Consider the following 25637-nt stretch of genomic DNA (forward strand, 5'->3'; position numbering starts at 1 on the left):
TCACACACATGTTCATAGGAGCGAGCAGCGCCATTGCTGGTGTAGATAGCCTTGCACCCTGCTGCTGCTGCAGCTGACGGTGTCAGTGTCAGGCTCAAGGGCACACGCGCCTCAAAAGCGCAGCTAGCGCAGTGAGATAGTGTTTAGGTGTGGATTGTTCAAAACAGCAGTGGTTCGCCATTCTGCAGATGTTGCATAAGCAGTTAATTAGGTAGACATAAGAAACTTCATCACAATTTTATATTACAAATTAAATTTTTTTACATTAAGAGCTTCTATGTATTATCTTCTGAGCAAGGGGATTTCAAAAAGGCATCAACACAAAGTTTGTTCAACATGTACCATTTTTATTATGTGCTTATGGCAAACAACTTACACAATTCCGATGTTTTGTGTGTAAAAATTCTTTGTTTTTCTTCTTTTTTTTCAAATTCTACCAAAAATTGATGATGAGCCAAGACAACTGCACACTTAGATCTTTCCACCCACAACAGAAACTAGAGGCTTTCTGCCACTTCATCCAACCGGAAGCTGTATTGGTTATTGTCTTACATATTTTGAACAACGCTCCAGTCGCTCCATCGGCAGATTGTGGTAGGCAGTATTGTGTGTAGTTATTCTTATTATTATTACAGATCACGAGCAATGCATCTACACATTACGATTAACAAATTAAATGCTCACGTTCATTCATAAACAAGGACAAACTGCACCGTCATATTTGTTTAAAATTCTACAGGCTAAGTCTAACAGTAAATCCTGCAGATCAGATGGTTTTGGTAACCAAGTTTTGTGGTTGACAATGCGTATCATTTTTACAATGCACTCATTCATAGCCAATACAAGGAGGTGGAAATTTCTGATGTGAGTAAGTTCAAACAAAAGAAAAAACAAAAAAATATAATAATTTATAAGTTCTTATTTAAAATATGTACAATATCATCGTAAGAATGATAGAACAACTTTCCAACCACCGTCTCCAGTTTTGGCTGGAGTGGACCGCGCGGGGGGCCCGCCCCGAGCACGGCGTGGCACGGAGCCCCTCGCGGGTCGGCCTGGCCTAGGCAGCCTAGGCTAGGCGTGGAGGCCTGGGCTGGCCTGGGCTCGCCATGGGCCCCGGAATGTGGAATGTATCGAATGGAATGGCGTGAAAAAGGGCGCGGGCGCATCGCGGGCCCAGCGCAAGCACGACCCGAGAAGAGCTCCCATCCAAGCGGCGCGGCGCGGTGCGGCACGGCACGCGGCTCAATCACTCATTCGTACCCCTCCCTCCCTTCTCGGCAGCGACGCGAAGAGACGAGACGAGGAACCAGACGGCTTTCTGGTTGCTGCTGGTCCAACACAAGTGGCAGGGCAGGGCAGGGCAGCTGGATCCAGCTGGCTGGATAGCCGATGCCGCTGAATCTCCCCCCCTCCCCCACTCTCAATTACCATCGTAATTATTCATTATTTTTACATCGCTGGAGTTTGGATCTAGACAAGTAAATTTTTTCAAGTCTCACATGTAACAAGCTTCAACAGTGAAATTTGTGTACTGACTTACATTAACAACATGGTTATACTATCCTAAAAATATATCTACAACCTATCTATCCAGTTTTCCCAAGATACATCAAGCACTTTGTATCCTAGATTGATGGATCCCATCATCATATCAGAATTTCAAAGTCTAATCTAAAGTAAAAATTAGAACATTGGTAATAGGCAGTAAGAGTAATAGGATTGAAGGGGGGAGGTTTTACAAATGTGTTTTTAAAAATCAATACAAAAAAAATTGCTCTCTCGCAAATATCAGCAAGGTAATTTACACATAACAAGAAGAAGTGTTCCACATTCATGAATTAATTACACTGATGATTCACATGACACTGGTGGATGGAGGCAATGTGGTAGGAAAAGCTGTGCTTCTCCAGGTGCCCCATGCTCGCAATTTGCCCTTTTCGCACAATTTTATAAACCACACTTTTATTCAAAAACATTGCAACAAGATTTTGTTTTTTTCATTTTCTTATTTTACTCTATATAAACGAACAATTAAAGTGTTCTATATGCTCTTTCTTTATCAATAAGTAGTTACAAACCATTTCATTATTTTTCTCTGAACATAAGTCTCTTCATGTTAAAAAGAAATATTATTTCTCACATAATTTATAACTAATTTAGCTCTCCAACATGGTTGTCAGATCACTTGACTGGTTGAGAATTTTTTCCTAAATTACTGGAGCAGGCAAACATTTCCTAAAAACTTGAAGCCCGCACTAAAACTGAAAATTAACTAAAAGAAGATAATATCAACAAAAATATTACTAAAAACAAAAAAGGTGGAGATTTTACAGCAGCGTCATATACATCTTGCACACAATAGTAAACTAAATAGTAAATACTCTTCTCTTCTTTAAAAAAAAAATGAAGAAAAAAAAAATGGTTCTAGAATGACAATTAGAATGTGGCATTGGTGTGATGAGGCTTTCATAGGTGTCCATTTTCCATGCTGTACATCTGTACATTCCACACTGCCTGATAATCTTTCACTGACATGGTCCTTCCAGTCGCACCATCCACATGCACACTTGTATACCATTACTGCAACTCATTCTTAGTTGTCCCTAGTGGCTGCCTACTAAAACGTGGCTCCAGCGAAGCAAATTGGTTTCTTAAAATATGTTTCCGATCTTGACTTTGAGGAAAGTACCTCTTCAATATCATCCATTTATGTCTCCCGTCAGGGCTACTTTTTTGAACACTTTTACAGCGTAGTGTGGGTATGAGTCTACTGAGCAACAGCGGCTCGCAGCCAGCATACGGTGGTGTGCTTAATAGTATGTCTCCTGCTCCAACCAGCCGCCAGGGTATCTACGGAGGTAGAAGCGCCGCACCTCGTCATAGATGAAGATAGAGAGAGTGAAGGGAAGGGCGGGCAGCCACCACACAAACCTGTAAAACAAAAATATATATAGAAAACCAAATAGGTCTAAATGCACAAATCACAGAATGCTAGCACTTACTTGAGCGGGTACATCCTGAGACCCTTGTCCATTCCAGGTGTGTACGAAAGGAAGGCAGCGAGAGCAGTCTCAAATACCAGACCGAAGTTCAATGCCCAATTTCTAAAAAGATAACAAAACAGATAAAATTACAGGAAGAACCATAACAGTATTTTAGCATAAAGAAAGAAGAGAAGAGGGTGTCAAACAGCACCATAAACAGAACCAGTCTTACCTCATTCCTTGGTGAATAAGAGAATTACGCCTTGTTTTACAGACAATCAAATCAGCCCACTGCACAATGACAATGGACACGAAGAAAGCAGTATGGCACGTGAATTCAAGAGCTTTCCTGTCCCTGTACGTCTGTAAAGAAGAAAGACACAAGAAAATTTAATTTTTAACAATAAGAACTGTAGGATTGATTTTCCAATTTCATGCGATACTGACTTTAGTATGTTAAAGAAAACTTACCCATTCTTGTCCATATGAATCGGGAAGGTCGTTAATGGCCTTCGAGTCCCAATGCTTACGGATACCAAACAGCTTGATGGGCAGGAATCCATTTTCAGCCATGATCACGAAGTACACAAAGAAGCCAGCGGCAGCTTGGATCATACCAATTTGGCCGTAAGCCATGGAGATGAGCCTGGGAAAGTCCAACACATTGTTATAGGACAAATTTTAAAATGCACTTCTACTAACCAACCACCAGTTAAACCAATATTTAAGTCCTTTTCATCTAAATATGTGTATTAGTTTACTCTTTAAGCAATCTTTAAAGCGCTGCCCAAAACTTACGGTTTTGGATAGTATTCAATTAAACTGACAAAACTAAGGAAACAAGAATGTTTTCCTTTTACCAGAGGGTAATGAATTTCAAAATTGAACTTTATTGGTTCATAAACGAATACCGACATGTAAGCTCAAGATGTTAGCAAGCTGCTTTGTTGGAAAACATGAATTACAAAGGGGAATGTAAGGCTGAACCATGGGAAAGGAAAGCTAATGCTTATGGCCAATATTATTATTAATGGATGCATAGGTAAGATTAAGCAATCAAAGCTTAGAATGAAGGAAGCCACATTAGATCACAGACATCACACCAGCATGATCAGATGACGGATTTTTTAAAGTTTTAAGAAGATTGTTTTCGCAGAAAGATTATTCTAAGCAACGCTGGATGGTACTTGTATAAATAAACCAAAATAGAGGAAAAATTCTTTGAACCACTGACACACAACGGCCTTTCATCCCTCTTGCATTCAAGCCTTGTGAGTATTCAAAGGACGCTTAAGCACCATTCACATTCTTAGGTATGAGACCATTGAAATATAAATTTCAATCAAAATATAAATTTTGATTGAAATGTCACCTTAGAGCCACACATTACCACAAATATCGCACATTTTGAAACTAACAGTTTTAAAAATGAGCTACATTATATTTTTCAATAAAATGTAGAAAATTTAGGGAATCCCAATAAAAATTAGGCCATATTTGACATGTTTCCTTACTTTGTGATAGTTGTGTGGCTTTCTAATGTCTTAAAATAAGAGCGACTTGATCCCTGGCATATACAACAAACACACATTCACTCACTCACTCAGTCAGTCCAGCTCGTGCACACATTTGAAGCTCTTTCACATCAAAACAAACCAACACACCACAGCAACAGATGTATAAAAAAAATACTTCAAAAAAATTGAAAAATAAAAATGGGAGAGGAACACACCACACACACAACATTCACCTCTCTCTGGCACCGTAAAACATAGTGTAGCAATGTCACCTGTTTGTTCTGCTTTGTGTTTTTTTTTTTTTTTACCTCTTGACAATTGATGAGAGATTGTTGGGGACTTTGATGGTAGTTAAAGAGCAAAGTTAAAATAGATATCTTCAACGTTTAGAAGAAACTAATTGGGCCTACGGGATAGTCATTAGCCTACATAAATCACACAATTACAAATACCAACAAAAAGCATAACAACTTTTAAAAGTATAAACCAATACATCTTACATTCACATTAAGTTTAACTATAACATGAAAAAGGTTACCTGGAAGTAGAGCCTCTTGATTCACATGTTACATGTTATACTCCAAATTGCAAATTCAACACAAAAAGAGAACTGCTGCTACATAAGCAAATCTTAAGAAAAATTTGCTTTGCAGTCATGAGAAGAACTTTGACTACTTTTGAAGTGCTGCTTAGAGTGCATGGCAATGCAGGGAGCATTCTTCAAGTGTCTGTGACACAAAATTGTGCTGCATACTTAACTTATGCAACTTAGTTTCAATAGAATTCAAGACAAGTATTAAAATTTATTGTTAAGGTTTTTAAACAATTATCAATTTATTCTTTTAGTGAGGTTATTACTTAGTTAATGGGATGGTTTAAGAAAATAATAATGCATTAATTATTAATGTTTGATAAAAATTACCAAATTGTTAACTATTTTATTGTGAATAGACTAGAGAGAATAGCAAAGGGACTTTGAGTGCTGTTGTGATGAATGTGGGTCTTGACCACTCATAGGTGCATTGAAATGAGTTTGACTCATTTCTGTGATAGTGTAGTACTATGTAGCAGTAGTGCATTAGTCATGATAGAGTTGGAAGGTATTGGGGAGAATAGTAATCAGCTTTACCACAACCAAGCTGTTCATCTTCTTATCCTGCCATGTATCCTGTACGATGTTTCTAGATGTGGCATAATACACATTAGTGGATTACAATAAATGAGGATAACTTGACCTAGATCCGATATAAGCCTTACACACTGAACAGAGCATCCTATATGGCTAGAGACCATGCATCTAGGATGTACCCTCTGATGTATGAGATAAATGATTTCTAATGATAGCTATTAGAGAATAAAAAATGTATGATTTAAACATGAGAGCAATTTTCAGAAAGGCAATATACACATTGCTTTGTCCTCAAAACCCCTTTTGTCAAAGAAGGAAACATGAAAAAAAAAATAAAAAATAACAGGACAATTCTTTTTACCATGCCAGTTCAAGTGTGTATTTATAGCTTTACACTTTCTGAAAATTGTTACTGTCAATCCATCCAATAAAATATAGTTTGAATGTTTAACATAGACCGAGAAAAAATGAAACAAAAGTGGAACTAAACCTGATAAAACATGATGAAACCAAAAATTATGGATTGAATGACACACACGGACAGCAAGAGACAAGATATTTTAAGACCCACCTGTGATTCACCAACTTGTCACTGTACGGGTCACGTGGCTGCCTTTTCATTATGTCTGCCTCTGGAGCTTCATAAGCCAGAGATATAGCAGGCATCTACGGTGTAATACAGTACAATGGTTAGTTCAAAGAGTTCCTGAACACCATGCATCGATCGATATTGCTCCCTGTTACGAAGGGTATCGACCTGGTGGGGACCCTGACTAGTGGACAACTAACAACGTAGTTTTGTTTTTCACTATACTATGAGTTCAGAGTATGGATACACGGGTAAAGAGGTGGAGGAGGAGATGATGAAATGGCAAGATGAAAATGGAAAGTCGTGGAAGCTGTAGTGGAAACTGTCAGGGTGAGAGGTGTGTTTGTACTGTGTGTGCAAAATTGCATGCAAAAAGAACCACACCAAAAGCCACATCAGATTAGCTAGCTAAATATGTGTGTGATATGTAACAACCAAAAATGCAATTTTTATACCATAACATCTCAGAGTACAAAGTAACAGAATTAAAATTCCACTTACCTCATAATTAACTTAAACGGCTATGTAACTTAAAAATAATCTAAGCATAATAAGCAGAGTAATTCAGTCGCTAGAGCAAAAGAATGCCTCCATTCATCAGCCCGTGCGAAGGCTGAGGAGGCATGCTTTTGCTCAATTTGTTAAGAATTATTAAACTTAAAGAGAGAGAAGAGAGAGAGAGACAGACAGACATGTTCCACAATTAACAAAAAAATCATTAATATGAACTCTTAAGTTGTCTCATAATTTACCTTTCGTTTACGAGTTTATCTGTGAAAGGATTTCGAGGCTGTCGCTTCATGATATCTGACTCGGCTTCTTCATAGGCCAGGGAAATGGCAGGGACCTAATAGCAAGGCAACACCATGGTGAAAACAAAACAAATCAATACAAACTAAGGACCAGCTACTAAGATAAAGAACACAAATGTTACAACACAGTAAGCATTCCGACGCCTCTGCAGGGTTTCCTACAAGGCAGGTGGGAATTTAGTGCTGCGGCTGGGACGAAATAACCATGCGCAGCATTGAAAAATTCCATGACCAAAACCAAAGTCGTGCTCCACCATCGAACAGCTTTGACATGTACAAATTTGAACATCCTAAAACGCAAATAAAGTTGACATGCTCCTTCAATGAGCTAGACGCATTCTTCAGCAGACCAACTATCATCATTTAAATTTTCTCAGAACCTTATTGATGGACACGTTCAAACATTACTGAGAAATACTAAAAGATAATTTTATGAAGAAAATTGTAAAAGAACCTATAAGATATAAAAACCCAAATGCATGGAGGAAAACACAAAAACATGCTAAACTCAAGGCAGTCTTATTATCCTCAAACATCATAAAATTAAATATTGAAACAGACCTAATACTTGAACGTCTCCAGACTCCCAAATAAGAACAAGCAAGGGCTTCAAGGCTAGCCTACAGCACTACGTGACAACCAACAATGTACACCAACACAAGCAGTTAGCGTTCCAACTTATAACAGCCTAGCACTAATACTAACATCTATCAAACTATACAAAATAAGAACTTTCAAAAAATGATAAAGTGTACTAAATTATTTAATTTTACAAGAGAAAAATCTGATGAGCCGAGCATGTGAACAGAATGGTTTGGATAGGGAGGTGTAGGGTGCAGGATCACTTGTTTCCACAGTTCCCTCAGCCATGACATCTAACATCCAAACCAATAGTCAGAAAAAAAATATCAGATCCTCTTTAGATGAAGCTGTCATGCATCTATTGTGATATGATTGTGTTTCTATTGAAGGGAAGGGAAGTTAAATCTATAGGGGTAATATGACATGGGATGGAGTAACACCTCACAGAACAGCAAAATACCAGAACACACCAGAACCCCAAACTGCAGAAATGACATTCATAAGACCAGACTTTGCACCACAGTGCCATTTTTTGCACACATTTATACACAGTATACTGACTTCAAATTCTATATCAAATGCCACGTGGTGCAAAATGAGGTTGCAATAAAAGCACTGACACAAAGGCTTCGATCCAGTCAAGCATGAAAGTCAAGTCTGAAAAGTAAGACTAAACATATGCTCCACTGTTAAGCACAAAAAGCTGAACCAAACAAAAGCACTTGGATAGATATTAAGAAGAAGAAGTTCTCTGTATTAAAGTAAACATTATTTTTTATATCATTAGATCAATGACCCAAATACATAGAAGTATTGAAACTTATTTCAAAACACGACGTAGAGACTTCTCCAACCGAAATCATCCATTCAATTCTGAGCCCACAGGCAATGGGTTTCCCCCTTAAAAACCGCCAGTTTAACATTCAAAGCACCTGTAAAGTTTCACTAAATTGACCTCATCAATAATGTCTTCACTGGAATCCCCTGCATGAAGGAGGTATGAAGAAAAGCTTTCATTCAAATAATTGAATTAATGAGGAATAGAAAGAGCTGGCAACACTGTGAACTGTGATTGTAATGGACAAGACAAAAAGGATTAGAAATGAGTACTTGCTTGCCACCAGGCAGTCGTTTCCTCATGCAAATTCAAAATAACTGCACCTGACTTACTCCAAAATTATTCCCATTGCTAAATTAAATTTGCCATAAGTCCCCATATAATTGTTAATAAGCAGACAATAGATGGTCCCCCAGGCAACTTAATCTCTGACATTTCAGTCTACCTTTTGTTGACCAATTTGTCATTCATGTTACGAGGAGGTTGCTGCATGACATCCATCTCTGGAGCTTCATAGGCGAGAGAAATTGCTGGGACCTGGCAAACACAAGTCTTCAACAACGATATCTATTCAAGTGGAGAATCTACTTAATAATGATACAGTGATGTGAAAATAAGCACAAATATTTCATTAAAATATTTTTCTTTTTTATATGCAAATGTTTAAGTCTTAAGTAATTCCCAAACTTAATGAAATTTGAAGTGCTTTCTCTTTAGTGGCCATATTTTAGGTGAAGTTTACTTAATGAAACACAACTACAATTACTGGATTAAAATATTGCGGACTTGAAGGTTTTAAAAATAAAATTATGGAAAGAAATAGCTAATAAGAAAAAGTCAACCATAACCAGATTGCTTAATAAATTGTGATAAAGTTACCACTACTGTAAACAAGACTATATTTGATGCTATCCCTGCACACGTTCATTGAAAAATAGTATTAGGAGAAATGGACAATAATTGATTTAAATTTTTGAGGTAAATATTAGGCTAGGGCTTCTCAGAATTATTAAACATGGTATTTGAAGTCCTAACCACTGTAACAGCAGATATGAAGAGCATCAAATACATGGACACAAAACAAACTACATTAACAACATAGCCACACATGTATGCTGGCAGCCACTGTAGCTGCTCGCAATCAGCGTACACAGCCGCCTCAGCCACCAACTGCACACAACCCACACCAAACTACAAGCTACTCTACATAAAATAAAATAAATTCAGAGCTGCAAGCAGGAATCAGTCACAACTCACTACCCAGCTGAAAACCATCAACATCTTCCTCTAATTCACAAAACCTCTAGTAGGCGTTTCCCCCTATATCCATATTCCACAAAGACCTAATACGAAGACACTCCGAAGAAATAGCTATAAGCGTATCTGCAGAACCGCAAACTGCTGCAAACCTTGAAAAAGTATGTCAGTAGAGAATTTTAGAAGCCAAGAAGTACCAACAAATTACATGATTTTCATTTCCCTGAATTGACATTGATGAATTGAAACATTCATTGTTGGTCATTTCTTGAAACTTCTAGCTTACATACACATGTATCATGTGCACAAAAAAGGAAAAAAAAAAGCACATTTACAAAAATGACGATACGCTCAACAGAGCATGGGCATGGTGGAGTGGGTATGGATTGGAGGTAGTTAACATACAAATCAAATCAAGGGCCATGGTGGACAATTTGAGTGTTGTGGTTGGTATGAAATTGATTTTGCAGAGGAGTGATTACGTGGGGAATTGTACTCAATCTGATATTCTCTCAATTGCCTAGGCTGAAGCAGGAGGATGGATCACATTAATACAAGATACAAATCTAAAGTAAATTATCTCATCAAAAATAAGAATTACTGGTTAATGATGAATTCAATACTTTGCTTCTAGCCTATATTTACCTAGCAAATTGTGATTAACTTTTATCTTTTTCAAAAACTATTTCAATTTTTAATGCTCCACATAAAGAAGAACAATATTGTTACTGGAACTATTGGACTTCTCTAAGCAAAGGTTACCTTTCATTAACCAAATTGTCTCTATATGGATTTCGTGGTTTCCGCTTCATTATGTCAGTCTCCGCCTCTTCATAAGCTAGTGAGATGGCGGGTATCTGATGGTTTCCATTTAGAGGCAAACAAACCACATCAACATCCTTAATTCAAAATAACTATCAGAGAAATAAAAGTTGTGCAACACCAAGTGCAACACCAAGTGCATCTCTGAGCAAACAACAAAAACCATGTGCAATTCATAAATTAAATTTACAAATATACAGAGAGAAATTCAGATATACTGCTATTCTGTCTGTGAACCCTTTTGACCAGTAGTTTTATGTTTTGGAAGCAAGGGCACATAGTAGATTGTTGAATGCACCATAAAATGAAATTGATAGGGATGAAAATGAGATGTAGTGCTTGCAAAAATGAGAAGGTAACCCTGGAGGTGTTCCCACAAAAACTGCATGAGGCAGGTACTTCCACATACAACACTCAATTGTCATTTGAAACAAAAACAAATTATAATTAAAAAGAAAAAATAATAAAAAAAACTAGAAAATGACTTGGTATGGTGTTTGTTTCGTATGAAAGAAAAAAACCAATGGCTGATGCGCATAAGAGAGGTGATAGGTTTGAAATTGGATAAGGAAACCTCAATTTTGCATCAGTTGTACACCAGGAGATGACACTGTCTTTCCAACACCATACCAAGCTCAGTGTTCCAAGTACCTTTCAAACATGATATTACGAAAAAGGGAGACAATGTGCAAGTAAAAGAAATTTGATAACTTACCATGTCAGTTCCCAAGTCAATGCAGAGAATGGTAACTGTACCAAGTGGAAGTGGAATGTCTAGCAAGATGAATGCCAGGAAAGGTGAGATTTCAGGAATGTTGGAGGTCAGAGTGTAGGCAATAGATTTCTTCAAGTTGTCAAAGATGAGACGACCCTCTTCAACACCAGTGACAATTGAGGCAAAGTTGTCATCAAGCAGAATCATGTCAGCAGCTTGCTTGGACACATCAGAACCAGCAATACCCATAGCAACACCTGGAAAGTTCACACAAAACATTAAAAGTAAAATTCCTATTTTTAGTGTTTTTTAATAATAATTTCAAAAATAACACAAACCAATATCAGCTTTCTTCAAGGCAGGGGAGTCATTCACACCATCTCCTGTCACAGCCACAATGGCACCCATGCGTTGGCAACCCTCAACAATGATGAGCTTCTGCTGCGGTGAAGTACGGGCAAACACGATTTCGGTGTGGTGGCTAGAAAGAAACAAAACAGTGAAATTGAAAAATAACTTTCAAAATTAAGCAATTCTTGAAATAAACCACGGAAATTATGCAATTACCGAAGGATATCATCCAAGTGGTCTGAGTCCAAGTCTCGCAGCTCAGTACCGTGAACAACAGCAGCTTTAGCTTCACGAGGGTTAACTTCAGAAACAGGGATGTTCAGTCGCTGAGCAATATCTTCCACAGTTTCATTTCCTGAAATAAAAGAAAAATTAAAACAAGAGTATAAAAATGATAGCAAGATTAACTGAGAACATCATGTTGACATGGAGAGAACTAAGCATACCTTCAGAAATGATACCGACGGACTTGGCAATAGCTTTGGCAGTGATCGGGTGGTCACCAGTCACCATGATGACTTTGATACCAGCAGACCGGCATTTAGCGACGGCGTCAGGGACGGCAGCACGGGGAGGGTCAATCATGGACATGAGGCCCACAAAGCGCATTCCAGTGATGGGGAAGTTAACTTCATCAGCATCGAACTTGAAACCAATTGGATATTTGTCGGATGGCAGCATCTGGTCACAGAATCCAAGCACACGCTCACCCAGACCACCAAGTTCCAGGTAAGCATTGTTGAATGCCTCTTTCATTTCCTCATCCAGAACTTTCTCTTTGCCACCAATGAAAATAGTGGAGCATCGGTCCAGAATACGCTCGGGAGCTCCCTTCATGACCGACAGATGCCTGGGGTCATTAGGATCCTCAGTTTCATGGATAGAAATCTGGGGGGGAAAAAAAGCACATTAAAACATAGTAAGTATACAGTGCGTTGAGAAATTGATGCCTTATTTTTAATTTTTTTAACCATCAAGTGTACTTAGTTGAATTACCTGGTATTTGTTGGTTGAGTTGAAAGGCAGCTCACACACTTTCTTGTTCTTCTTCCTGACTGACATAACATCTCCCATAGCCAATTCCATGCACTTCAGAAGAGCAGCCTCAGAGGCATCACCGGCAACTTCCCTGCAACACACAAGAGACAAAATTAAGTCTGCAATTCAAGAAACTGAGAGCGGCAAACACAAGATAGAAAGAAGAGCATACTTCTTCAAAACAGGAACACCCTCCTGGCCTCCTTTGAACTCAGCTCGGTTGCATAGAGCAGCAATCCTAGACAAGGCTTTGAATCCAGGGCTTGTGCGGTCATATTGAACTCCTGACTGATCCTCTGTCGTATCAGCCTCAATGATTTGGTTGTCAAACCACATGTGTGCGACTGTCATTCGGTTCTGGGTAAGGGTTCCAGTTTTGTCTGAGCAAATGGTAGATGTGGAGCCCAAGGTTTCTACAGCTTCCAAATTCTTAACCAAGCAGTTCTTTGATGCCATTCTCTTGGCTGTTAGTGTCAGACACACAGTTACAGTTGCAAGGAGACCCTCGGGTACATTGGCCACAATGATACCTGAAAAAGAAAATAATGCAATGAGGTGAAGAATGTTGCAAAGATAGTTTGTACAAGAGCATGAGAATTATATTACACACCAATCAAGAAGATGACGGCATCCAACCAATGGTAACCCAGAATGAAAGCAATGAGGAAGAACGAAACACCAAGGAACACAGCCACACCAGTGATGAGGTGGATGAAATGGTGAATTTCCTTTGCAATGGGTGTTTCACCAGTGTCTAGACCAGATGCTAAACCAGCAATCCTACCCATTACAGTATGATCACCACAGCTGATCACAACACCTTTAGCAGTGCCTGAAAAAAAAGAAAAGAAAAATATCAGCCCTGATTTTTTTCAACATATTAATAATTTGTTAAAAACAAACCAACAGAAATACTGACCTTCAACAGCATTGGTTGAGAAGAATGCCAAATTCTTAGTTTCAAGGGGGTTCTCATGAGTGAACTCAACGCTGCGGCTTTGAGGTTCAGATTCTCCAGTCAATGAAGAATTGTCAACTTTGAAGCCACGTGCCTCAATAACACGAAGATCAGCAGGAACTCGGTCTCCAAATTTAACTTCCACAACATCACCAAGTACCAAGTCCTCTGCCCTTACTGTTACCTTCTCTCCCTCTCTTATAACTGTTGCAAACTGAAAACAGAAATAAGCATGTTTACTGTGACTTGCAAGCAGTTTTATAATTATAATTGTAATAAAAAGAAAGCACACTATTTTTTTACTTTTACGGGAAAAAAATTAAAAAAGCTACCTAAAGTCAGAATAGTTCAACAACAAAATAACGCATTAAAAATCTAATAAACAAATGAGGCTGACCTACATCATGCTGGAGGCATCAACACAACTACCAAAATTAAAATAGTGCAAATAAAAATTATGGTGATTGATGCAAAGGATCAAAACTTGGGCAAAAAGGAGAAGAGAGAGGATTTTAATGATTGAAGGTCATGGGTGTGCTCTGTGCTCCCACTTGACAGGCTTGGCGTGGAGAGGGAGCGGGGCCAGCAAGGGCAGCCCCATTCCCCTTGCCATTCATTGAGAGGAAGTGGGGGCAAGTCACGCTGTGCAAATAATGCTGCCAACAGACTGCTTCCCTCATGAGGCCTGCCAGGCCTGCCAATAAATCAATTCCAATGGGGTACATTGCCCCTAGTTTCAATATGAAAACGTTTAAGCTTATCACATTGAGTTTTTGAAGAAGAGAAGGAAGAGGGGATCATTTGATGCTACTTACTTGAGGAACTAAGTTTTTAAAAGAATCCATAATTCTGCCGCTTTTGGACTCTTGCAAGTATGAAAAGGTTCCGGTGACCATGACCACCACTGATAGTACAATACCCAAGTATAACTGTAAAAAGCAGGCAAGTGCATGCAAAAACTGAGAAAATGCAAAAAATTCAACAGAATACACAATTTCTACCGCAAAACTCAAATAAATTGAAGAAAAACAACAAGTCAAAATAATACACAAGCAAATCATTACAATACTGAGAACAGGCAACAAAACGAAGTCAACACCAAATAAAGAAACCTGAGGAAGGAAAATCAAATCGACAGTGACAAGAACGTCTACAGTGTGGTGCAACAAGCAAAAACTCCAACAAATTACACCATGCTGCTGTTCTAGGGAGGTCCTCCTTTCTTACCTGAGGGACCATACTTTTAAATGATTCCATAATTGCTGACGATTTAGCTTCCTGATAGTATGAAAAGCAGCCAGTGACAATCACGACTGCTGATAGTACCACTCCCAGGTAGAGCTGTATTTAATGATAATTAATTAACAACAAACAAACCACAAGTTTACCCCATTCCAGGAGACAAACAACATGGGACTGTAGTTCAGACCGACATATAGCAGCCAAATTCTGGAAATGAAGCTTTTCAGGGGGCGAGCCATTTTCTTTGAGGCACATGGCAGCTGTCGGGTAAAATTTGGATTAAGCAATGAGTATAACGGGAGGAGGGACTTACGTTATCATCAGCAGGTTCCTCAACCGTGCTGGCTTGGATGGAGTATGCAATGAAGCAGAGGATGGCACCAATCCACAGGAGCAGGGCAAAGCCACCAAAGAGCTGCTTGCAGAATTTGACCCATTCTGGCGTTGTTTTAGGAGGTGTGAGAGCATTTGGGCCATCTCTTTCCAAATTCTCTTTTGCTTTAGCGTGTGAAAGACCCTGTCAAAACACAGAACCCGGCATCAGACGCGAGACGCGTCAAGTCACTTTGACTTGATACCAAGTTGAGCAGGCCTCCATTGACAATGCCTCTGTGCTGTGCCAACGTGCACCCCCCTAGGGGCACCCCCCTAGGGGCACCCCCCTAGGGGCACCCCCCTAGGGGCACCCCCCTAGGGGCACCCCCCTAGGGGCACCCCCCTAGGGGCACCCCCCTAGGGGCACCCCCCTAGGGGCACCCCCCTAGGGGCACCCCCCTAGGGGCACCCCCCCTAGGGGCACCCCCCTAGGGGCATGTAAGGTCGCATGGACCTTAGGGGCACGGGCACCGCGAGGCCTCGTATCTCGTTTCGCACTTACTCTGTCTGGGCTAGTTTGGAAACGTTGGTAGAGTTCCTCCGGCGTTATTTTATGAAAGTCGATATCCAATTCTTGTTTAAGGTCATCTAAATCCTCTCCCTTTCTTTTCCCTTTAGTCGGGGATTTCCGCCGCGACTGCAAACAAACAAAAAACACAGTTAGAAACTAAATCTATAAAAAAAAAGTTCAAAAAAAATTAATTTGAAAAAATAAAAAAAAAATTGATAGTGATTTATAAAGTGGCGAGTCAATCCGATAACTGCCACAAAGCATTCTATACCGAGCCCACATGTCACTAGGGCTGTTGTCAGCACCCTTGCGGGCCCTCTAAGGTACACTAGGAGGCGCTTCAATGGCAATGGCATATGCATTTTAAAAAAAAATCTACACAGAGAGCCTACAGTGTATAAACTGAGATTCTTAACTACATGCCGGCTGTTCTAGAAGCCACTTACCTTTCATGCCGTACACACAAAGAGCCCCCTTGAACAGGTACAATGGGCAAATGATTGAGAAAAGAAATAATTTCATTGAATGAGGACCCCCCCTTAGGATGTGAAAACCAACCAGAGCATACCTCCCTCCCACCTCCCTTACAGACGTAGAAATTTTGATCTCATTTTTTTGTGGGTCCAGTTTGGGAGCTTTATACCAGTACCTTTGCGACTCCGTCGAATGTTCTGTTGTCGTCTGCCATGGAGGGAACAGTGGCCACTCGGTACGAGTCCGACCGGCCATGCTGCAACAACCAAGCTTCTACTGAGGGAACAAGCGCAACACAGCCAGAAACTAAAACACACACAACATAAATATGCATGTCGCGCAACATAACAGAGAAATAGCGTGCTACAGCAATACAGCTGAAAACAAAAATAAATAAATAAAGGAATAAATAAAATGAAACATGGTAGGCAACTATATTCCACTGCTTGCAGCATTCTAGTCCAATTCGCCTCGCCACCTGTCTCTGTTCCCCGTCGTTTCAGGGAGTTCAAAGCTTACCAGAAACATTAAAAAAATAAAATTAAAAGTGAATGATTAGATTAAAGTTCAAATGCAACAAATGCATCCGCCACAAATCGGGCGCGGCGTGCACAATGCGGCCAAACAAACAAATCCTGGTCGTGTCTGAATCGTCTAGTGGTCTAGTTTCGTTGGCCAGTCGGCCCGTGGAGACGCTCACCCCAACACAGTTCCGTTCCCTGGCGGCCCCCCTCACAGTGGGCCAGAAGACCGGTGGAGGCGGACAAAACTCAAGACCCGTTTTGAGCTCCAGAGTCGCTAAACGGGACTCAAATCGAACGTGCGACCCTACCAATGGATTCCTCGTTCGGAGAGCAATCCTTTGGTGGGGTCACACGTTCGGTTCGAGTCCCATTTGGCGACTCTGGAGCTCAAAACGCGTCTGGAGTTTTGTCCGCCCCCACCGTTCTTCTGGCCCACTGTGCCCCTCCCCCTCCCCCCGGGCCTCATCGGACATCGGACGGGTCAAACTCGCGACACGCCCAGCCCAGCTCTTTCTGCACTTCCGGTGTAGTGGCACCGGGCACGGCGCGGCCACGCCCCCGATGAGCGTCAGACACCAACACAGAGTGCACAGAGCAGACAGCGAGCGGGTGACACAGAAAAATCCGTGTCCGAGTACGTTGGTGTGCATGTGGGTGGGAGGAGGCTCTCTAGCGGTGTGGTGGTCGCGGTCGGGCCCTCTGGTCGGGCCGTTCCGTTCCGGTGACGTCACCGAGAAGCCACGGCGGTGCATCGCCTGCCCTGCATCGCCATGCCTGGCGCGACAAAAAAAAAAGGAAAAAATTTGCGAGCCACCCCCGCCGCCTGGCAGTCCCTCCTCCGCTAAACGCGCTTTCGCTACATGACACGGGAGCATCTTCGGTGTCCGGTCCGGGGCGACGACGACGCTGTGGGTCTCCTTGTTGGAGGTCAGGGTGTCCGGCGACGCGTGCGGCGCGCGCCGGGCCAGACAGTGTGGCGCGCGCCGAGGTTTGCGTAGGGCTTTATCTAGAGCGCCGTGCCGTGCCACGCGTGGGCAAACACGTGCGTCGTCTGCTGTGTGGGCGGCACGGCACGGCAGCGCGTCCTTTTAATGCCCAGCAAACAGACTGGCCGTCTGTACACAGCGCTATCTACAGAACCTGCCGGTCCGCGGCTCCCGCGGCCCTTGGCCAAGGCAGGGCCGTTGGGGGCAAGACCAGGCAAGGCACAGTGGGCCAGCGGACAAGTTCAGAAATACAAGCCCTGGACACGATTAGCGCTACCGAGGTCCTGAGTCGAATCCATCACGCGAGGGTACCAAAATGAATTCTTTCAAAATAAATGTTTTTGTAAAATTTTAAGCTATTTCATTTTTAAATTGCTAAAAACGTTTTGAGAAATCGCAAGAAAATGTCAAGGCAGCAGCAGGCCCTGCACACAAGGGCTCATTGCCCGGCCGGCCAACCCAACAGGACTCAAGATAAAACAGCGCCCTTCGCCCTTGAGCTCGCCCAGTGGCGTGGCGACCCGCGAGGCGACCCGCGGCACCGCGAAGCGAAGGGCAGTAGGGAAGGGAACTCCAATTGGTGCAAGGGCGGGGGCGGCGCAGGACGCATCCTGCACGCCCATCCCGAGCAGCGCTCTCGTCCGTCCGTCTCGCTCGCACTCGCGGAGCAGGCCGCAGCGGTGCGAGAGAGACAGACGACGCGGCCCGGTGCCTGCATCGCCCCTCTCTGGCGGCCCGGCGGTGCGGCGGCCGTGGCCCTCTGCTCCACATCCTGCACGGGCCCAGCCAGGCCGTGCCTCGCAGCCCCGCGGCCCCGAAGGCCCACAGGCAGCCACGGCGCAAAGGTCAGGAGGCCCGCGAATCGGCGTGCATCCGACAGCACGGCAGGCTGCCCGCACCGTCCGCTGGAGAAGGCCCGACAAGATTCCAGCCGAGCGACAAATTTCGAGCAGTGCTCTCTCGTACTCGTGGGGCGTCCCGCAATGCGTGCGAGAGAGACCGAGCGACGAAAGTGGTGGAACCTCGTTGCCGGCCCTGCGTAGCCCTGCGTAGCCCTGCGTAGCCCTGCGTAGCCCAGCGCGGTCCGGCCGGAAGTTCGGCCAGCCCTTCGGCCAGCCCTTCGGCCAGCCCTTCGGCCAGCCCTTCCGGGCCTCCCGGCCGGAAAGACGACAACGAAGGACGGCAGCGCCGCGTCCCTGAGAGGGGTTCGCGGGGGCGGCGCCGCGGGTCGAGGCGCGCGAGCGGCGGGGCTGGCGGCGGGGGCGGGCCGGGGTGGGCGGGGGGGTGGGGTGGCGGGCGCGGCGGCCAGGGGGTGGCGGTCCCGCGAGGTCCCGCGGCACACCGCGCCGCTTCGCTCGCTGTTCTATTATTCATGGCGGAGGGTTGGCGGCGCCGCCAGGGGCTGCTGCGGGGTGGGGCGGGGTGTGGCGGGGTGCCTCGGGGGCGGGGAGGAGGCCGCGGATGAGAGTAATCGTAGCCGCCGAAGGTACACGCAAAAAAAACCCAACAAATCAGTGACATGCCAAGTTTATCAGAAGTTTCAGACCAGCGCTACTGTAAAAATGCTTTAGGTACAAGACTCACAATTCACCGGCCTCCCGGGCTATCAGAGAAGCACAAATATTTCAACTCAGTTGTCACGTTTTTAATGTTGTTTTTTTGTGGGGGTTGTGCACCGGCGTAGTGCCACAGTGTGTCACAGTGCCACACGCTCGGCCACACGACGAGGGGCGAGGCACTCGGCAAGGCGTATCGCGGCGGACCCCCTGCTAATGGCATTACAGCGAGCGGGGTCCCCTCGGATGGCGGCGGGAAAAAGGGGGAGGGGGGACGGGGGTCGTCTAATTAGGATAAAATCAGTCCAGCAGCATAGCGAAGCATAGCGCGCTGCTCGGCCGCCAATCACACAGTGGCGCGGCGTGGCGGGTCTCATCATCATCGCCACAAACGAGTTAGCCAAACGCAGTCGACGTTTCCGGGACGCACAGATGCAGTTTAACCGCGCCATTACACAGTTTGCCCCCCCCCCCCCACACACACACTCACGCACATTAGCGTGCGTTTGTATGCTCGTCCATCATGATCAAAATGAGCACGAGCTTTGTAAAGGCGCGAGTGAGTGTGCGCGTGAGAGAGAGAGAGTGAGAGTGAGAGTGAGAGAGAGAGAGAGAGAGAGAGAGAGAGAGAGAGAGAGAGAGAGAAGAGAGAGAGAGAGAGAGAGAGCTTGAGTAACACAGGCGGTTCCAGCTCCGCGCGCCCAGAGTCCCCGTCGGTCCCCGTCCCCGGCAGCAGCTTGTTGGGAAACCACCCCTCCCCTTCCCTCCCCCTTTGCCGCGAATAAAAGCAACCTGGCCGGCGGGGCGGCATGCTCCGCCAGCTTCGCGTTTCGCAATCAGAGAGCCTTGTCGTGTCCGCGCCGCACCACGGCGGCAGTGCGCGGCATGGCGGCACCCGAGAGGGAGAAGGGAAAAAAGACCCTGGCGGCGGCAGGACAAAAGGGGGGCTGGAGAACCCGTTTGCAGAGGTTCAAGAGAGAGGGGCGGGGTGCACCCTCCTGCTGGAGGGTTGCTGGAAACCCGGGTCGGGGCCTTGGGACGCACGCACGCACACCGCAAGGCCCCGGGCAAAGGGTGCAGGTGGAACAGCTCCAAGGCGGTGGGCCTGGCGGGGCGCGTGGCTGCACAACAAATGACCGGACAATGGAAGGGGAAAGGGGGGGGATTATGAGGAAGGTTAAGGTTGGAGGTAACGTTGGGGTGGGTCGCGAAAGGTCAGAACCAAGTGAGAGAGGTATATAAAAAGAAGCAGGGGTGCTGCTCCGGTGGAAGGGGTGGGGGAGGGCCGGCCAGGCAGCTCGGCCAACCCCCGGCACCGGCCCGGCACGCACGCCACCGTGACGTCACCAGCCATGCATGACCTTTGCCCGCCTTTGCCGCCACCAACTGTCTAAAGTCGAAACTTGGGCCTCCCCTCTAGAGCTACCCCGCCTGGCAAGCCAGCCCAGCCAGGCATGACGCGAGTTCGCCTCCTGGACGGACATGCAGGGTTGCCAACAGAGGGGTTTGCTGCTTCGACCGGCCGGCCTGCCTGGCCGGCTCCGCGTTCCAACTTCCCTTTCTGTTTTCCTCTTTCCCCCGTCGGCCAAGCCAAAGTTGCCGGGCGAGGGGCGGGGGCGGCCTAGAGAGCCAGGCAAGCCGGCCAGGAACAAGGCCAAGGGGCACGGCACGGCCTGGCCCTTCGCCTGGCCGGACAATGGAATAGCGTATCAAAGGAAGGACATCAAAGAACGGGCTGCGTATTGAACTGTCGGCGTAAGGGCAAACCTCCAACTTTACTAACAACAAAAATAGGGGGATTTTCTACTTTCAAAAATGGCAAGCTATAACCTTTTTTTTTTATTATTAAGAGACTCTGGGGGTTGGACCAGTGGCCAATGCGCACGAAAATTCAGTATACCACCCCCCTTTTCTTTGCTGGGTAAAATCAGGGGGAGGCAGCTTTAGGGAAGCCCCACCTCCAGAAAGGGTGCGACATGACACCGGCCTGGATGGCGGAAAGGGGGGGGGGGGCAAAGGGTGACATGCACCCGGCAGGTGGCTGGGAGGGGAGCCCCGTACATTCCGCTTTGCTTGGTTATCGTAGATTGCAGAAACCTCGCAAGCGACGCGCGCCGTACACATCCGGGGAAGGCCCACCGAGCCCGTTCCCCCCGGGCCGCTTCGTCGCTTCACAGTGTAGGCAGTGGCACGTGCCGACAGTGGAGGTGCCTCGATAAAAGTCCCGCATGAGGCAACCCGGCCTTTTCAAGGGCGCGGCGGGACGCGGCGCGCGGCGCCAAGATATTGACAAAAACCAATTCGTCTCTGAAACTTTCTCAAATAGGTTTTTCTTTATCGTCTAAACCTCGTTGCTGCGATAATTCTGGGAGCGTCACTGCGGGCACATTAACAGCGCACACACTGGCCCAAATTGGGTCCGCCACGCCCCGCCACGCCAGGCTCCACGACGGCGTGGGCGGACGCTGCACCAGTGGGCCAGAAGACCGGTGGAGCCGGCCAAAATCCCAGACGCGTTTCGAGCTCCGACGTCGCAAAATGGGACTCGAACCGAACGTGTGACCCCACCAATGGATTGCTCTCTGAACGAGGAACCCATTGGTGAGGTCACACGTTCGTTTCGAGTCCTGTTTAGCGACTCTGGAGCTCAAAACGCGTCTAGAGTCTTCGCCGCCTCACCGTTCTTCTGGCCCACTGTGCGCCGTGGATCCGCGAGCAGCCCGAAGGCCCCGAAAGTGCCTGAAGACCGAGGACGGGCGCACATTTTCCTCTTCGCGTCCTTCCTTCGTGCGGCGGCGATTTTGTTCAGCCAAGTTGGTCGCCGGCGGAAACTGGCGGAAAAGCCGCAAACGAAGAGACGGAACACAAACTGGAGCCGTCGAGGCGCCCGGCTGGAAAGTTGCTCGGCCGTCTCGTCCCGTGTCCCGTCCGCTGGCTACAGCCTCCAAGTTCGGCGCGCCGGAACTTCGCTCAAACTAGGGGATCGATCTCGAGTCGCAGGCTCCGCGCGTGCCATGCGGGGGGAAACTGTGCCAAGAGAAAGGAAAATACAGTATTCGCGACTTGGGGCGGAGGGGATCTCGAATGGTATCGAGCCGGCCGCGCCGCCTCAACCCAGAGGCAGCAGGCTCAGCGAAAAACTTGGGCTGGCGGCAGTCAGCAGTCCGTGGACCCTCTAGTGACCTTTGCATCTGACGGAGCGGCACGGCGAGCGGCAGCGTGGCGGCCACAGCGGGCGGTGGCGGCTCAGGACCTTCCTGTGACCGCTGGGGCCGCTGGCTTTCGTCCGCATCGTCCCCGTGGTGGTTCCGGGGCTTCACTGCACGTGCGGAGGGCGGAGAGCTCAACGCACCGCGCTACCGGCACACCTGGGCCTGGCCCGGGCCGGGTACCGGCACTCCGCCACTCTCCCGCCACTTTTACCGCGGGCCTGGGCGCACCGCCCGCGCCGCCCGCAAGGCGGTTTGAATTTTGCCGGTCACCGGTCCAGTCGGCACCTGCGAACAAGGCGCAGGAATCGGCCGGCTCGCCACGGCCCGGGGCCGTAGGGCCGAGCCGCGACGCCGTGGGACCTTGTCGTGGGGCGTGGCGGGGCGTGGCGGCGCCAGGGGCCTCATGCCATCGGCCTGCCGTGCCCGCGGTCATCGATTTTTCGCCATGGGGGAACTTGAACTGCCGACGGCGGCAAGACAGGCACGCCCCCCTCCTCCTGCAGGCCAGGCTGCAGCCCGCGGCCCCGGCGAGAAGCCCCTTCTGGTTGTTTTGCACCTGCAGGGCCTGCAGGCGGGGTCCACGTACTCGCTGGCTTGCTGGCGGTTGTCACTTGGTGCGAGACGAGTCGAGCCGGCGCCACCGAGTCAAGCCGAGCCGGGCGGGCCGCGCCTGGGCCGGGCCGTGCCGAGCCGAGCCGCCTGCTGGGCGTGCCGCTCGGCGCTGCCAACTGTGCGGCGGCACTGCGGCACCGTTCCGTTCATTTCCACCTTTTCAATCATTCACTGATTTATCCACTGGCTCCGGTGTCGGCGCACTCTTGCCGGCGACGGCATTTTCACAGAAGGGACGGCAGGCTGCTCGGAAGGGCTCAGGTCCGGCCCAGGCCTCAAAAAGCACAGACACTTGACGCGCTCCAACGCCCCAAACAAGTGTCCAAACAACTCTTGCAACGCGGAATTTAGGCTGCAGGTGAATGAAATTAGGCTCGCCGAGCCCTGAGGCTTGGGCGGGGCTCTTCCGACGACGCCCTCCGGCATTCCAGGGCTTCGGCCGCGTCCAGAAGTCACCGCATTCCAGGTGGAATGGCTTTGTTGTTTGTCCAGCAAGGTGGGTCCAGTCGTGTCAGAACAGTTTGGGGTTAGCAGCTTCACAGGCACGAACCAAGGAACTTGAAACACTACCAGGCCGTAAAACAAGCTCTCTAAAATAACATTCTACACATTAATCCGACGGCGCGCCGCCGTTTCTACGAGTTGCCGATGACAGGAGTCTTGGACTCTTCGACTAACCTTGTCGCTAGCCATGGTTGCTGAGGAAATCCGTCACTGAAAGCCACACAATCCTGCACTCCGGTGTAATCCTTCACGTGGAGAGTTTCGAGACTGTAAAAACGAACAAAACAAAAAGGCGGCACTTAGTCCAGTCCACGGCACTGAGTCTTGACGGCACGGCCCGCCGCACTGCTCGCTGCTTCTACACTGCACTCACTCCACTCCCTTCGCTCTCACTCACACTCACGCGCACGCACGCCCGGGCGCGGCGGGCGCGGCAGGCGCGGCGCGGGGGAGGGGAGGGGGAACGAGGTGGAGTGGGGGAGGGAGGGACGAGTACCGGGCCGTCCGGGCCGTCCGGGAGGGGGCCGCGCTGCCGCGCGTGGACAGCACCCCGGACCGAAACGTAACGCACGCCAAGATCGCGGTGAGCAACGAGCGACGAGACGAGCGCGGCTTCCAACTTTGACACTTTGACACTCACAGCCCGAAAAGCCAGCCCAGGCCAGACGCTGGCCGCGCCGCACCGCACTCAACTACACCGCACCGCCTTCGGCGCCTGGGTGATACGCTGCGCTACGCTGTCCGCTAGCTCTCCTCGGAAGCTCGACCGACTCTGGCCGCCCTGCTCCCTGCCCACCCTCGCCCTTCACTACCGCGAGGCGCGAAGCAGCGCGAAGCCGAGACGAGCCGAGCCGGGCCCGGGATCGATACCAGCCGAGCCAGCACGGAGCCTGGGCAGCCTGGGCCGCAGTGCCTGCAATGGACTTTATTGAACCTTTCCAGCCCCAGTCGCTGACGTCACACTGCGTCACGAACCTCAGTTTGGTCGCTTCGGCTCCGCTCGGCTCCGCTCGGCGCTGCTCGGCGCTGGCCGAGTCCACGTTCGCGCGCCGTTCGGCTCCGCCTCGGCTCGGCTCCGGCTCGGCTCGGACGCGGCCGACTCGGCACGTCGGTACTTCGGGCCGCTACAGCCGCTACGCTACGGGCTGGGCGGCGCGACGGCGCGGCCGTCCCTGGAGGAAGGGTGAGGGTGGGCGCCGGCTTGAGGGTGGAGGCGGCGAGGGCGAGGCGGCGGCGCTGGGGGTGGAGGCGCCGGGCCGGGCCGGGCAGCGGTGTGGAGTTCGCTCTTCGACCAACCGGGACGCCGTTTTGCCATGCCTCCGTCCGGCCCTAAGGCAGGCCCTTAGGTTGGTTTGGCCGGTCAAGCCGACGTTGTCCCATGGCTGTCACTGGGTTGGCATGTTGGCGTTGACAGCGGTCGGCCGCCCTGTCACCCTGTGGCCCTGAGAGGCACTGTCGGCACCGTGCACTCCACCGGGCCGTGGGGCCGTGGGCATTCGGCCGGCCGGCCCACAGTGGGCCAGAAGACCGGTGGAGGCGGCCAAAACTCCAGACGCGTTTTGAGCTCCAGGGTCGCTAAATGGGACTCGAACCGAACGTGTGACCCCACCAATAGACTCCCACCAATGGATTGCTCGTTCGGAGAGCAGTCTATTGGTGGGGTCACACGTTCGGTTCGAGTCCCATTTAGCGACTCTGGAGCTCAAAACGCGTCCGGAGTTTTGGCCGCCTCCACCGGTCTTCTGGCCCACTGTGCGGCCTTTGGGCCTGGGCCCCGCCACTGGAATGGAATGGAATGGAACGCACTCCATCATGCGGAGCCAAAGCTTGCGGTGTCAGGCCAAAGTATGTAAGCGCGGTATTAAATTGGTCGGCCACAACACTGTGGTAAACCCTCATCACCACGTGACTTTCCCCCTTTCGGGACTTGGAGAGCAAGTTGAGCCCCTCGTGGCGCGCGCTGAGCACGCACCTGGGAACAACGCGTGCAGTGACGCACGGAAGGGGATGGGAGAGAGAGAGGGAGAGAGGGGGGATGGAGGCGTT

At 47.8% G+C, this 25637-nt stretch overlaps 1 protein-coding gene across 14 annotated transcripts; it reads right to left on the reverse strand.

Moving 5' to 3' along the window:
* Positions 1-326: 326 nt before the first annotated feature.
* Positions 327-24391, reverse strand: LOC117643915 (sodium/potassium-transporting ATPase subunit alpha). Of its 14 annotated transcripts, none has more exons than XM_034383091.1 (19): positions 24232-24391; positions 23766-23858; positions 16373-16453; positions 15715-15849; positions 15151-15354; positions 14411-14524; positions 13557-13809; positions 13248-13469; positions 12810-13167; positions 12596-12728; positions 12046-12487; positions 11816-11954; positions 11587-11729; positions 11249-11505; positions 6205-6299; positions 3459-3633; positions 3220-3350; positions 3006-3107; positions 327-2934 (listed from the first exon to the last, which is right to left on the reverse strand). In XM_034383091.1, the coding sequence occupies exons 2-19, from the start codon at positions 23778-23780 to the stop codon at positions 2814-2816; spliced, it is 3120 nt and encodes a 1039-aa protein (XP_034238982.1). In that variant the 5' UTR covers positions 23781-23858; positions 24232-24391; the 3' UTR covers positions 327-2813. The 14 variants fall into 14 exon arrangements, 13 of the variants coding, with proteins under 13 accessions (XP_034238982.1, XP_034238983.1, XP_034238988.1 ...); XM_034383092.1 differs by lacking the exon at positions 6205-6299 and adding an exon at positions 6975-7069; XM_034383097.1 differs by lacking the exons at positions 6205-6299; positions 14411-14524 and adding exons at positions 8900-8991; positions 14823-14936.
* Positions 24392-25637: the final 1246 nt, after the last annotated feature.

The sequence above is a fragment of the Thrips palmi genome, unplaced genomic scaffold (genome assembly GCF_012932325.1).
Source record: "Thrips palmi isolate BJ-2018 unplaced genomic scaffold, TpBJ-2018v1 HiC_scaffold_17, whole genome shotgun sequence".
In the NCBI taxonomy this organism is placed as follows: Eukaryota; Metazoa; Arthropoda; class Insecta; order Thysanoptera; family Thripidae; genus Thrips; species Thrips palmi.